The sequence below is a fragment of the Coregonus lavaretus genome (assembly GCF_964263955.1).
Source record: "Coregonus lavaretus genome assembly, contig: HAP1_SCAFFOLD_2329, whole genome shotgun sequence".
In the NCBI taxonomy this organism is placed as follows: Eukaryota; Metazoa; Chordata; class Actinopteri; order Salmoniformes; family Salmonidae; genus Coregonus; species Coregonus lavaretus.
In genome coordinates, this window is record NW_028160707.1 from 51,243 (window position 1) to 66,033 (window position 14,791).

Consider the following 14,791-nt stretch of genomic DNA (forward strand, 5'->3'; position numbering starts at 1 on the left):
CGTTCAAACTACGGGAGCATGTAGAGCTGATCCCAACATGTGTTTTCCCTCACCATGTGTACTTATGCCAAATAGAGAACCTGTACATTCAGACAGACCTCCTCCACAGCCCATCTTTCATGTTCCCATACATTACTAGAATCTCCCTATATATCATCCAATCAATACATATTCACACACCATTTTTATTTAAATAAATGAATATTTTTAGGATTATTTATTTTTTGCCATGGGGCATAGAGAAAAATGTGCAGTTTTATTGCTAATATCATGCTATTTTACATATTTTGCCATGAGGCTCCGAAAAAAATTGCTATTTTAGAAGTAATTTCCTGCTGATCTACACATGTTTAGTGTGTTTGTGTGGAGTGGTCACAGTACTGAAGCAGATGACACAGGCCTGACTCCTTTCCCCTCCCCTGTATGTGTGTGTTTGTGTGTGTATGTGTGTGTCCTGACTGCTGTGTGGATGTGTGTGTGTGTGTTTTGTGGCTGCTGTATATTTGTGTGGCCATCTGGTCCTCAAGGCCGTTTGTTTTAGTGCTGGAGGACACCGGAGGGGGAACCCTGGTCCTGTTTATGTGACTCCATGTCCCGCCTCTCCAGGCCCTGACCCAGATGGGCCTGTCTGTCTCGCACTCCCTCTATCTCACCCACCCTCCCTCTCTTCCTGTCCCTCTGTAGGAGTTTGTGGGCGCGGCAGACCCTAAGAACACTCGCATGCTGATGTCCAAGCAGGCCGACTGGGCTAAGAACAGCAAGGAGCCGCGGGCCGCTGCTCAGATGTACTTGACTGCAGGAGAACACCTCAAGGCCATCGACATCATAGGAGAACACGGCTGGGTCGACATGTGGGTAACACACACATACACACATACACACACAGCTCTTGGTTCTCCTCTCTTCTTCCCTCCTGTGAGTCATGGTGTCATGTGAAAGCGTGGTGGGTGGGTGTGGTTGGGACGCAGGCAGATACATAAGGCTGGGTTCTGTGGTCCTATCAGAGCTCCCCACAGGCCCCCTTTCTGACCCAGTGTCTGCTGCTTGTCAATCACACCTCCACTCTGGCCCAGACCACCTAGGCTAAGGCAGGCCCAGCATAACAAACACAGGGAAAGACTGGTTGGCCCCGTTAAGCTTTATCAGGCTTGACAGCTTCCCATACTACACACAAGAACACACACACACACACACAACCTCACACTCCATCTGATCTCATCTCTCCTCAACTCCCCCAACAGGCTGATTGACATAGCCCGTAAGCTGGATAAGGCGGAGCGCGAGCCCCTGGCTAAGTGTGCGGCCTACTTCCAGAAGCTGAAGCACCATGGCTATGCCTCTGAGATCTACTCCAAGATGGGAGACCTGCAGGCCCTGGTGCATCTGCACGTGGAGGCACGACACTGGGACGAGGTCAGTCAGAACCATTCACATTTCACTTATGGTCCTTACACCTGTTGGACACAGTTACAGTTTTGTATCTTACTTGGCTCATCAGAAAGTATACCTCATACACTACATGGCCAAAAGTATGTGGACATACCTTCAAATTAGTGGATTTGGCTATTTCAGCCACACCCATTGCTGACAGAACTAGTCAGTTCGTCAAATTTCTGCCCTGCTAGAGCTGCCCCGGTCAACTGTAAGTGCTGTTATTGTGAAGTGGAAATGTCTAGGAGCAACAATGGCTCAGCCGTGAAGTGGTAGGCCACACAAGCTCACAGAACGGGACCGCTGAAGTGCGTAGCGCGTAAAAATCGTCTGTCCTTGGTTACAACACTCACTACCAAGTTCCAAACTGCCTCTGGAAGCAACGTCTGTACAAGAACTGTTCGTCGGGAGCTTCATGAAATGGGTTTCCTTGGCCGAGCAGCCGCACACAAGCCTAAGATCACCATGCGCAACGCCAAGCATCGGCTGGAGTGGTGTAAAGCTCGCCACCATTGGACTCTGGAGCAGTGGAAATGCGTTCTCTGGAGTGATGAATCACGCTTCACCATCTGGCAGTCCGATGGACTAATCTGGGTTTGGCGGATGCCAGGAGAACGCTACCTGCCCGAATGCATAGTGCCAACTGTAAAGTTAGGTGGAGGAATAATGGTCTGGGGCTGTTTTTCATGGTTCGGGCTAGGCTTAGTTCCAGTTAAGGGAAATCTTAACACTACAACATACAATGACATTCTAGATGATTCTGTGCTTCCAACTTTATAATAGTAATAATAATATGCCATTTAGCAGACGCTTTTATCCAAAGCGACTTACAGTCATGTGTGCATACATTTTTACGTATGGGTGGTCCCGGGAATCGAACCCACTACCCTGGCGTTACAAGCGCCATGCTCTACCAATTGAGCTACAGAGGCAACAGTGGCAACAGTTTGGGGAAGGCCCTTTCCTGTTTCACCATGACAATGCCCCTGTGCACAAAGTGAGGTCCATACAGAAATGGTTTGTCAAATTCAGTGTGGAAGACCTTGACTGGCCTGCACAGAGCCCTGACCTCAACCCCATCGAACACCTTTGGGATGAATTGGAACACCGACTGCGGGCCAGGCCTAATCGCCCAACATCAGTACCAGACCTCACTAATGCTCTTGTGGCTGAATGGCAGCAAGACCCCGCAGCAATGTTCCAACATCTAGTGGAAAGCCTTCCCAGAAGAGTGGAGGCTGTTATAGCAGCAAAGGGGGGACCAACTCCATATTAATACATATTTACTGGAACAATACAAACTGAAACCATGTTCTATAAAACCAGAGCAAAGCTGCCGGCCAAACTAGAGATTCCCTCTGAATCTCTGCCTAGTATGAGTAGAATATGAGAAGCACCCAGCGGTCCAAAGCACTAAAGAGCCTTAGCTAAGAACTATTTTCTGTTTCCACTCAACCGCCCCATCAGATTAGCTCATACTACAGACCAAGCTAGCACATTTGGTTCTTTGGAAGTTGTGGGAACGTACGTTTTTGGTTTCCTATTGGTTCTGGGAACAAAGCCATACGTATTTTAAACGTTCTGAGAATGGAAGTGAAAATGTAGCCTGTTCTGGGAATGCACATTTCTAGGTTGCAGGGAGGTTCTGGGAATGTTTTACTATGGTTCCATAAAAGTTTTCCTGGCAGGTTTTTATTAACTTTCTGAAAACTGAAATTATAGGTTGTTTGAAGGTAATTAAATAATGTTCTGAGAATATGTTTCAATAAGACTTTCAATAACACAGCTATCTTAGTTTGGGTTAAGATAGGACACATGGAAATTCATTTGGTTAGGCATTAGTCATGCAAACACATTTTTATTTTGGCACGGTGTCCGTGAGATTTGATCCTGTGATCTTCTGTTCTTTATTGATGGAATTAGTCCAGTGCGCCACCAGGATGGAGCTAGCATGCCAAGGTTTTTTAACTCATACAAAGCTGTTATTTTTTGTCTATTCAAACAGACCCCATTTCAAATGAAACAAGCGCTCATTAAGTTTAGGTGTGGCCAATTAGTGGGTGTGTCCAACACTCCTGAACACACTTAACAAGATAGAGGATAGAGAGAGTTTTGGTGACGCTGAGAATGGAATGTATATGTTTTTAAATAACATTCTTAGAACGTTACTAATGTTTTCTTGTGTTTTTTATGGAACGTTTTCTTAATGTTCTGAGAACATGACATTAAATGGAACCTTGAGGTAACCTGCAGAAAACGTTATGCTGAAGTACTGAAATTCCCACAGACGAACGTATCTTAATGTTCTCTGAATGTTCAACGTGACTTTAAATCGAACCATGAGGAAACCTGCAGAAAACATTATGCTGAAGTACTGAAATTCCCACAGAAAACGTTGTTTTTTTTAACGTTCTTGGAACAATTTGAGAACATTACTTTAAATAGAGCCATGAGGAAACCTGTAGGAGACATTATGCTGGTTATCCTGCACCATTTCCAGAATGTTGTGGGAAGGTTGTGTGCAAAATGACCATAGGACAACCACGCTCTCACCAAGCTCTAAGAAACATATGGTTCTCAGAATGTTATGCGCTAGCTGGGGAGACGTGAAGAAAATACTACATTTCCCAAGTCCATGTCTAGTGTTTAATCGAGTTATGGGTGGAACTGAGAGCAAACTGGTGATTTCCACTGTGAAACAGAGAGAATGCCAAAAAACTAGAACATTAAATCACATTCATATTGTATGAATCTTGCACAGTGTCTGAGGAGCTTTCTCACCCATTCATTTGATCCAGAGAGAGAGAAAGAATGAGAAAAAGAGAGAAAGCACGCTTAGCCGCAATGTTTTATATCCTTCTCTGGGGGAGGTGGACATTGAGAGAGGACAGAACACAGCTTACAGTACATTATGTGTAGGCCATATGAATGCTATTCACTGCACTCCCTCTTGTCCTGGGCCTGGCCTGGGTTTAGCCTGCTTAGACTCAGAGGTTGAGAGGACAGGGCAGAAGAGGGGTTTTACCATAATGTGACGCACACACACACACACACACACACACACATAGTAAGAGGAGTGTGTGTAATTAACAAAAGTCTTGCTATTGGACATTTAGGTTAATCAATCAACATGACAGGCAGGTATGCCTCCATAGGCTACTATCATACTATTCTACTACAGCATGTCACTCAAACAACCACAGCTGCACACTAATTGACCATGACATGAAATCAGTCTAATATGCTAACCTTAATATATCACATTAGTAATGAGCTGTATTCATGTTTTGGCTAGATGAAGTAATGTGTGTCTATGTTTTAAAGCCTGTGTTAATAATCACTTACAATTTGTAAGGATCCTGGGCATATTGCCTCATAAAGACACACGATACAGCAAACCTAATGAATATTGTAAGTGATTTAATCTGGTTATATGTAAGGCATCTGATCGAGCCCTTCTTCCCTGTCTCCCCCAGGCCTTCTCTCTGGTGGAGAAACATGCCCAGTTTAAAGATGACGTCTATGTGCCCTACGCTCAGTGGCTGGCTGAGAACGACCGCTTTGAGGAGGCACAGAAAGGTGAGGATGAACAAAGAGTAGAGAGAGAACACTCATCCCAATATGTTATAGGAGCTCGATGTTTAATGTTCCCACATTTTGTAGTAACTTTGCCAAATACATGTCGGCTGAAACATCTTATCACTAGTTTCTATAAAAATCCCACTTTTAGTGCACCTAACATTAAGCAGACATATCTGGAATCAGAACTATATCAATGTATTATAGAAAACCACAGAGGGCTATAAGGGCAATGTCAGTTCGTAACATATGGAAACCACATCAAGTTTGGCCCATGTTGTTACATCCAAGCGTTTTTCAGTACTCCCTCTGCAGTGCTGCTCTCTCTATTCACTGTAAAACATGATCCTCAGTTAGAGACAGAGCAAGTCCTGACTGTTAACAGTGTTACACGCCATGCATGGTTCCAATCAGCACTATAACAAGCAACTCTTAATGATGATTACCCATGTGAGCAGAAGAACTGTAATCACCACATGGATTTACACTGAGTGTACAAAATATTAGGAACACCTGCTCTTTCCATATACAAAATATTAGGAACACCTGCTCTTTCCATGACAGGTGAATCCAGGTTTAAGCTAGGATCCCTTATTGATGTCACCTGTTAAATCCACTGGATTGTGTATGTGTGCCATTCAGAGGGTGAATGGGCAAGACAAAAAAACGGGGTATGGTAGTAGGTGCCAGGCGCACCGGTTTGAGCGTGTCAAGAACTGCAACGCTGCTGGGTTTTTCATGCTCAACAGTTTCCTGTGTGTTTCAAGAATGGTCCTTTTTGATGGAGAAAAAAACCTGAGTACTGTATCCAATCCATCCTGCATAATATCCTTATTTGTGTCTTGCTGTGTGTGGAGTATAGAGTTGAACAGGCTTGGTTGTGTTTCAGTCTGGCAGTAATCTGGTGTTGTGCTGACTGTATTGTGTTTTAGTGGGGCAGTAATGCTGTATTGTGCTACCACCACAGTGATTGTAATTGACTTTAGGCCCCTGTAGCGTTGTACCCCGGTGGTTCCTCACCTGGCAAGGCTGACTGGTCACTGACTGTAACTCCTCGCAAATGCAACATGTGTTGTAACCGTAACTGAGCTACATCACAGAGTTACAGTGGCTTGCGAAAGTATTCACCCCCCTTGGCAATTTTCCTATTTTGTTGCCTTACAACCTGGAATTAAAATGGATTTTTGGGGTGTTTGTATCATTTGATTTACACAACATGCCTACCACTTTGAAGATGCAAAATATTTTTTGGGGTGAAACAAACAAGAAATAAGACAAAAAAACAGAACTTGAGCGTGCATAACTATTCACCCCCCCCAAAGTCAATACTTTGTAGAGCCACCTTTTGCAGCAATTACAGCTGCAAGTCCCTTGGGGTATGCCTCTATAAGCTTGGCACATCTAGCCACTGGAAGTTTTGCCCATTCTTCAAGTTGGATGGGTTCCGCTGGTGTACAGCAATCTTTAAGTCATACCTCAGATTCTCAATTGGATTGAGGTCTGGGCTTTGACTAGGCCATTCCAAGACATTTAAATGTTTCCCCTTAAACCACTTGAGTGTTGCTTTAGCAGTATGCTTAGGGTCATTGTCCTGCTGGAAGGTGAACCTCTGTCCCAGTCTCAAATCTCTGGAACACTGAAACAGGTTTCCCTCAAGAATTTCCCTGTATTTAGCGTCATCCATCATTCCTTCAATTCTGACCAGTTTCCCCAGTCCCTGCCGATGAAAAACATCCCCACAGCATGATGCTGCCACCACTATGCTTCACTGTGGGGATGGTGTTCTCGGGGTGATGAGAGGTGTTGGGTTTGCGCCAGACGTAGCGTTTTCCTTGATGGCCAAAAAGCTCTATTTTAGTCTCATCTGACCAGAGTACCTTCTTCCATATGTTCCGTAAAGCCCAGCTCTGTGGAGTGTACGGCTTAAAGTGGTCCTATGGACAGATACTCCAATCTCCGCTGTGGAGCTTTGCAGCTCCTTCAGGGTTATCTTTGGTCTCTTTGTTGCCTCTCTGATTAATGCCCTCCTTGCCTGGTCTGTGAGTTTTGGTGGGCGGCCCTCTCTTGGCAGGTTTGTTGTGGTGCCATATTCTTTCAATTTTTTTATAATGGATTTAATGGTGCTCCGTGGGATGTTCAAAGTTTCAGATATTTTCTTATAACCCAACCCTGATCTGTACTTCTCCACAACTTTGTCCCTGACTGATAGATTAATTATTAATGACTAATTATTACACCCTGAAACTGTGTGAAATGTGTTAGAAATGTGTGAGTGTAGGACCAGTAAAGACTATGACATTGAGCTACTATTTAGCAATGTGAGTAAGAGTTAGACCAGACAACAAAGGAGAACTGTCTAAACCAAGATAAAGGGGCCTCCCAATTTAGGGAGGATGTTTGTATGACGTATGAGTATAAAAGATGGACTATGCAGACCTGGACTCTGTCCGTTACTTAAATCCCAAAAGACTTACAACCTTTTGGGAGACGCACAGAGACACTGAAATAGTTTGTTAAATAATTCACGTAACACTGACCTGTTTGGAGTGCTCCTTGGTCTTCATGGTGCCGCTTGCTTGGTGGTGCCCCTTGCTTAGTGGTGTTGCAGACTCTGGGGCCTTTCAGAACAGGTGTGTATATATATATATATATATATATATATATATATATATATATATATATATATATATATATATATATATATATATACAGTGGGGAGAACAAGTATTTGATACACTGCCGATTTTGCAGGTTTTCCTACTTACAAAGCATGTAGAGGTCTGTAATTTTTATCATAGGTACACTTCAACTGTGAGAGACGGAATCTAAAACAAAAATCCAGAAAATCACATTGTATGATTTTTAAGTAATTCATTTGCATTTTATTGCATGACATAAGTATTTGATACATCAGAAAAGCAGAACTTAATATTTGGTACAGAAACCTTTGTTTGCAATTACAGAGATCATACGTTTCCTGTAGGTCTTGACCAGGTTTGCACACACTGCAGCAGGGATTTTGGCCCACTCCTCCATACAGACCTTCTCCAGATCCTTCAGGTTTTGGGGCTGTCGCTGGGCAATACAGACTTTCAGCTCCCTCCAAATATTTTCTATTGGGTTCAGGTCTGGAGACTGGCTAGGCCACTCCAGGACCTTGAGATGCTTCTTACGGAGCCACTCCTTAGTTGCCCTGGCTGTGTGTTTCGGGTTGTTGTCATGCTGGAAGACCCAGCCACGACCCATCTTCAATGCTCTTACTGAGGGAAGGAGGTTGTTGGCCAAGATCTCGCGATACATGGCCCCATCCATCCTCTCAATACGGTGCAGTCGTCCTGTCCCCTTTGCAGAAAAGCATCCCCAAATAATTATGTTTCCACCTCCATTCTTCACGGTTGGGATGGTGTTCTTGGAGTTGTACTCATCCTTCTTCTTCCTCCAAACACGGCGAGTGGAGTTTAGAACAAAAAGCTCTATTTATGTTTCATCAGACCACATGACCATCTCCCATTCCTCCTCTGGATCATCCAGATGGTCATTGGCAAACTTCAGACTGGCCTGGACATGCGCTGGCTTGAGCAGGGGGACCTTGCGTGCACTGCAGGATTTTTAATCCATGACGGCGTAGTGTGTTACTATTGGTTTTCTTTGAGACTGTGGTCCCAGCTCTCTTCAGGTCATTGACCAGGTCCTGCTGTGTAGTTCTGGGCTGATCCCTCACCTTCCTCATGATCATTGATGCCCCACGAGGTGAGATCTTTCATGGAGCCCCAGACCGAGGGTGATTGACCGTCATCTTGAACTTCTTCCATTTTCTAATAATTGCGCCAACAGTTGTTGCCTTCTCACCAAGCTGCTTGCCTATTGTCCTGTAGCCCATCCCAGCCTTGTGCAGGTCTACAATTTTATCCCTGATGTCCTTACACAGCTCTCTGGTCTTGGCTATTGTGGAGAGGTTGGAGTCTGTTTGATTGAGTGTGTGGACAGGTGTCTTTTATACAGGTAACGAGTTCAAACAGGTGCAGTTAATACAGGTAATGAGTGGAGAACAGGAGGGCTTCTTAAAGAAAAACTAACAGGTCTGTGAGAGCCGGAATTCTTACTGGTTGGTAAGTGATCAAATACTTATGTCATGCAATAAAATGCAAATTAATTACTTAAAAATCATACAATGTGATTTTCTGGATTTTTGTTTTAGATTCCGTCTCTCACAGTTGAAGTGTACCTATGATAAAAATTACAGACCTCTACATGCTTTGTAAGTAGGAAAACCTGCAAAATCGGCAGTGTATCAAATACTTGTTCTCCCCACTGTGTATATATACTGAGATCATGTGACAGATCATGTGACACTTAGATTGCACACAGGTGGACTTTATTTAACTAATTATGTGACTTCTGAAGGTAATACATATGCACGTACCACTTTTCCATTATTTATTTTTTAGAATTTCTGAAAATAAGTTTTTTTTCTCCATTTCACTTCACCAATTTGGACTATTTTGTGTATGTCCATTACATGACATCCAAATAAAAATCCATTTAAATTACAGGTTGTAATGCAACAAAATAGGAAAAACACCAAGGGGGATGAATACTTTTGCAAGGCACTGTATGTGGGCCCAGACCACAGCTCATGTTAATCATCTTTAGCATAGAGTGTGTTTGGGGGAGTGTATGTGGTTTGTGTTGTGTGTGTGTCTAGCTGTATGTGTGTGTCCTTACACTAACCAGCAGCACTTGACTGCGTTTTATCTGCCTGGCTGCACTGATAAATATTCACCACTAATATGTCCTGACGCCCTGTACAAGCAGGATAGACAGGGCTGCCTCCCTGGAGCTGTCTTTAATTAGTGAGAGATAGCAACATGAAGAATAGGACAGATGGGCAATTAAATTAAAGGGATACTTTGGGATTTTGGCAATGAAGCCCTTTATCTATTTCCCCAGAGTCAGATGAACTTGTGGATACCATTTTATGTCTCTGTGTCCAGTATGAAGGAAGTTAGAGGTGGGTTCGTGAGCCAATGCTAACTAGCATTAGCACAATGACTGGAAGTCTATGGGTATCTGCTAGCACATAAAATGATATCCATGAGGGGAAGTAGATAAAGGGCCTCATTGCCAAAATCCCGAAGTATCCCTTTAAAATGTATGTAAATAAAACATTAATTTCAAAGCTTAACAACCCATACAACTCTATGCGCAAGGACTACTTTTAACAATTTACACTGAACATTTTATAATAATGCAAAGTTTGATAAAATCATTTCTGTAAAATCTCCCTCAGTTTTTTATTTGACCTCGTTTTCCCAAAACTCTGTTAAATATCTGCTCCGAATTAAGATTCAAAGATGTCTGCAGAAAGAATGGGGTGTCAGCTATGACATGACACCATGAGTTGAATAAAAATCTATTTTGGTTATTGTAAGTGAAGTGGATTTACACCCAGTAACAGAATTTCATAATTTGAATGTCATTCTCTTCATGGTGATGTATCCTAAATAGGTACATAAAGGTAGAAATATGCAATATCCTCCTTTGCATATTTGGGTATTATTCTACACACTGGCTATTATTTTAATGAGCTCTGCCACCAAACAAGACCACATTTTGTTGGGTTGGACCGGACCAAATCTGAGCCAATCATAGACGTCTATGTTTAACAAGTTTGGACATCAAAGTACAGCACAGTAGAGTACAGTAGAGTACAATACAGCACAGAACAGTAGATTACAATATAGTCAAGTATAGTTCAGTACAGTAAAGTAGAGTATAGTTCAGTGCAGTACATTATAGTGTATTCAACTCTAGTGTGTTCTACTGTGTACTGTACTAAGCTCTACTGTACTTTTCTTTACTGTACTCTACTGTGCCTTACTGTACTGTACTGTGTTGTCCAAACCTGTGAAACATAGACGTCTATGATTGGTTCAGATTTGGTCCAAAAAACTACATCTGAGCACGTCCGGTGTCGGCCGGTGCTCAATGGGTGAGGATGCTGGTTACAGTAAATAGAAAGAGAGGGGGCTCATGGGTAGGTTTACGTGCGCACCGTATTCCGGAAAATAGCTCATATCCCGGTTTATGTCTTATTTAGGATAAGCTGTTTACATTCACCTTTTGATATCCAGCAAAATTAATAGGAAATGTAGTCATTGACAAGGTTAGAAATAATGATTTTTAATTGAAATAATAATTGTGTCCTTCAAACTGCTTTCGTCAAAGAATCCTCCAATTACAGCCTTGCAGACCTTTGGCATTCTAGTTGTCAATTTGTTGAGGTAATCTGAAGAGATTTCACCCCATGCTTCCTGAAAGACCTCCCACAAGTTGGATTGACTTGTCAAGCTGCTCCCACAACAGCTCAATAGGGTTGAGATCCGGTGACTGTGCTGGCCACTCCATTATAGACAGAATACCAGCTGACTGCTTCTTCCCTAAATAGTTATTGCATAGTTTGGAGCTGTGCTTTGGATCATTGTCCTGTTGTAGGAGGAAATTGGCTCCAATCAAGCGCCGTCCACAGGGTATGGCATGGCGTTGCAAAATGGAGTGATAGCCTTCCTTCTTCAAGATCCCTTTTACCCTGTACAAATCTCCCACTTAACCACCACCAAAGCACCCCCAGACCATCACATTGCCTCCACCAGCATCTTTTCATTTGGTCTGCGTCTCACAAATGTTCTTCTTTGTGATCCGAACACCTCAAACTTCGATTCGTCTGTCCATAACACTTTTTTCCAATCTTCCTCTGTCCAGTGTCTGTGTTCTTTTGCCCATCTTAATCTTTTCTTTTTATTGGCCAGTCAGAGATATGGCTTTTTCTTTGCAACTCTGCCTAGAAGGTCAGCATCCCGGAGTCACCTCTTCACTGTTGACGTTGAGACTGGTGTTTTGCGGGGACTATTTAATGAAGCTGCCAGTTGAGGACCTGTGAGGCGTCTGTTTCGCAAACTAGACACTCTAATATATTTGTCCTCTTGCTCTGTTGTGCACCGGGGCCTCCCACTCCTCTTTCTATTCTGGTTAGAGACAGTTTGCGCTGTTCTGTGAAGGGAGTAGTACACAGCGTTGTACGAGATCTTCAGTTTCTTGGCAATTTCTCGCATGGAATAGCCATCATTTCTCAGAACAAGAATAGACTGACGAGTTTCAGAAGAAAGTTATTTGTTTCTGGCCATTTTGAGCCTGTAATCGAATCCATAATTGCTGATGCTCCAGATACTCAACTAGTCTCAAGAAGGCCAGTTTTATTGCTTCTTTAATCAGCACAACAGTTTTCAGCTGTGCTAACATGATTGCGAAAGGGTTTTCTAATGATCAATTAGCCTTTTAAAATGATAAACTTGGATTAGCAAACACAACGTGCCATTGGAACACAGAACTGATGGTTGCTGATAATGGGCCTCTGTACGCCTATGTAGATATTCCATAAAAAATCTGGTGTTTCCAGCTACAATAGCCATTTACAACATTAACAATGTCTACACTGTATTTCTGATCAATTTGATGTTATTTTAATGGACAAAAAAATTGCTTTTCTTTCAAAAACAAGGACATTTCTAAGTGACCCCAAACTTTTGAATGGTAGTGTAATTCTGCAGGAGTTAATATTATAAAAGCCTATAGTACATGTGAGGCCTACAGTCAGTATCCAGACTTGACTTCAGTTACTATTCCAGCTATTACTGTTCCCATCTGAACTTCAAAGGTGATACTATGCAAAACTGTGCCTGCGCAGACTGCAAAAACAACAGTAAACGGAATAAGATGTTTACATGCCACAGTATCCCATCTAAGAGCCGCATATCCCAGGCATCTTATTCAGGTTTTTCAAAACCGGGATAGGACCTGATTCGGGTTCTTGTAAACGGGATATTATGTTTATATGCGTCAACTCAAAAACAGAATACTTGAGTATCCTGGATAATAATGGGATATTGGTGTGCATGTAAATGTGGTCAGTAAAAGCCGGGAGAGGTGACATTTAATTGAAGAGTGAGGTAGAGGTTGTCCAGACTTTTTGCTGTGACCACCAGATGACAGAAAGAGAAAGAAAACAGTTATGAGCTGAACATAACAGTATGTCAGTGGAAGGGAGGACAGTAGCAGGTGACCCAACTGTGGTTTGTGACGACTATAATTTCCCATTGTAGCCAATTCAATTGCAGAAATTCCGTTACCAATTTATATTTTTTTCTCTCTTACCGATTTCGTAAAATAATTTCAAGTTTTAATCACTTAATAATTCATAAACAAAATTGATATCAGTAACAACACTAACTAATTGGTAGGTGTACCTTTACTTGTTACTTCTGTGAACATTCATTATCTTTAAGTGGGGTAACAAGGCAATGTTTCTTAAACTTACAGAAGGTGAAAAAAAGTGTTGATATTAGTTAGCAGGTGTCTTTACTTCAACATTATTGTGTTTTGATTTATTTCTAATACCTTTTAAGACGTTTTCTGGTAGATGTTTTATTAGACCCCTTTTCCATCTGTTTGACAAGAAATCAAAGCCTTTGCTAATTACACATTTTTTGGGTGGAAAATGGTTAACTTTTATATATGCCTTAATTTCTCAAAAATAGACTCGTAATTTTCATTTGACACCCAATTTGGCATGCTCCTATGAACGTCACATGTTGGTGCTCATGGGTCCTTTTACATGGAAATGACCACATGTTTATTGGTGCTGTGCTTTCTAAGTGCCATGCTGTTTGACATTTGGGAGTGGGTTCGTTTTAGAAGATGTCTGTTTGTGGTTACTAGTGAAAAATGAGGAAAACATTGTCTCGTATGCGTTAAGTACAAATTGCCCCTGGCGTGTAGAGTGTGTGTGTGTGTGTGTGTGATATTGTTAAACTCTGGCAGCCTGAGAATGAAAGGGGTGTAATGGGAAAGGGGTCAGCTCCTATAAGGCTGAAACTCCGGGAGATTTCTTAGACATGCTTATCTCTGTCGATGCAATCGAAGCAGTGTTAAGTGCCGCTCTAGCTTGCTGTTCCCCCTCCATTGCTACAATGAAGTCTCTTCCCTCCCTTCTCTCCTCCCCTCACAGCGTTCCACAAGGCGGGCCGACAGAGTGAGGCTGTGAAGGTGTTGGAACAGCTTACCCACAATGCCGTGGTGGAGAGCAGGTTCAATGACGCAGCATATTATTACTGGATGCTCTCTATGCAGTGTCTGGACATCGCTAGGGGTAAGGGAGTCTACCGACACCAATATACCTCTTACTACTATCACTACTGAATGTGTATTGTTACTGATACATTTTTATTTTGGTGCGTGTATGCGCGTGTGTGTATGCGTGTATGTGTGTGGGGGGGTGCGTGTATGTGTGTGGGGGGTGCGTGTATGTGTGTGGGGGGGTGTGTGTATGTGTGTGGGGGGGGTGCGTGTATGTGTGTGGGGGGGGTGCGTGTATGTGTGTGGGGGGGTGCGTGTATGTGTGTGGGGGGGTGCGTGTATGTGTGTGGGGGGGTGCGTGTGTGTGTGTGGGGGGGTGCGTGTGTGTGTGTGTGTAACAGAAAACGAGGAGAGGAAGGAGGAGATGCTGAAGAAGTTCAAGCGTTTTCAGCACCTGGCTGAGCTCTACCATGTTTACCACTCAATACAGCGTTACACAGTAAGATGTTCACCACAGCTGAAGGTAGGGACAGAGTAGAGCCAAGTAAGTATAGTTAAGACTAAGTTAAGGTTGAGTTCAGAAAAGTAAAGGAGTTAAGAATAGGCAGGGTTGAGAGAGTTGAGAAAGGTAGACTGCAAAAAATCCCTT

General features: G+C 42.9%; 1 protein-coding gene across 2 annotated transcripts in view; it reads left to right on the forward strand.

Moving 5' to 3' along the window:
- Window positions 1–14,791, forward strand: part of ift122 (intraflagellar transport 122 homolog (Chlamydomonas)) — a 37,170-nt gene that overhangs the window by 11,654 nt on the left and 10,725 nt on the right. For both annotated transcript variants that reach the window (XM_084196007.1, XM_084196006.1), the window contains 5 exons: window positions 685–851; window positions 1,242–1,413; window positions 4,908–5,010; window positions 14,075–14,215; window positions 14,544–14,641. In XM_084196007.1, coding sequence (XP_084052133.1) covers window positions 685–851; window positions 1,242–1,413; window positions 4,908–5,010; window positions 14,075–14,215; window positions 14,544–14,641 — 681 coding nt within the window. The remainder of the gene's footprint in view (window positions 1–684; window positions 852–1,241; window positions 1,414–4,907; window positions 5,011–14,074; window positions 14,216–14,543; window positions 14,642–14,791) is intronic.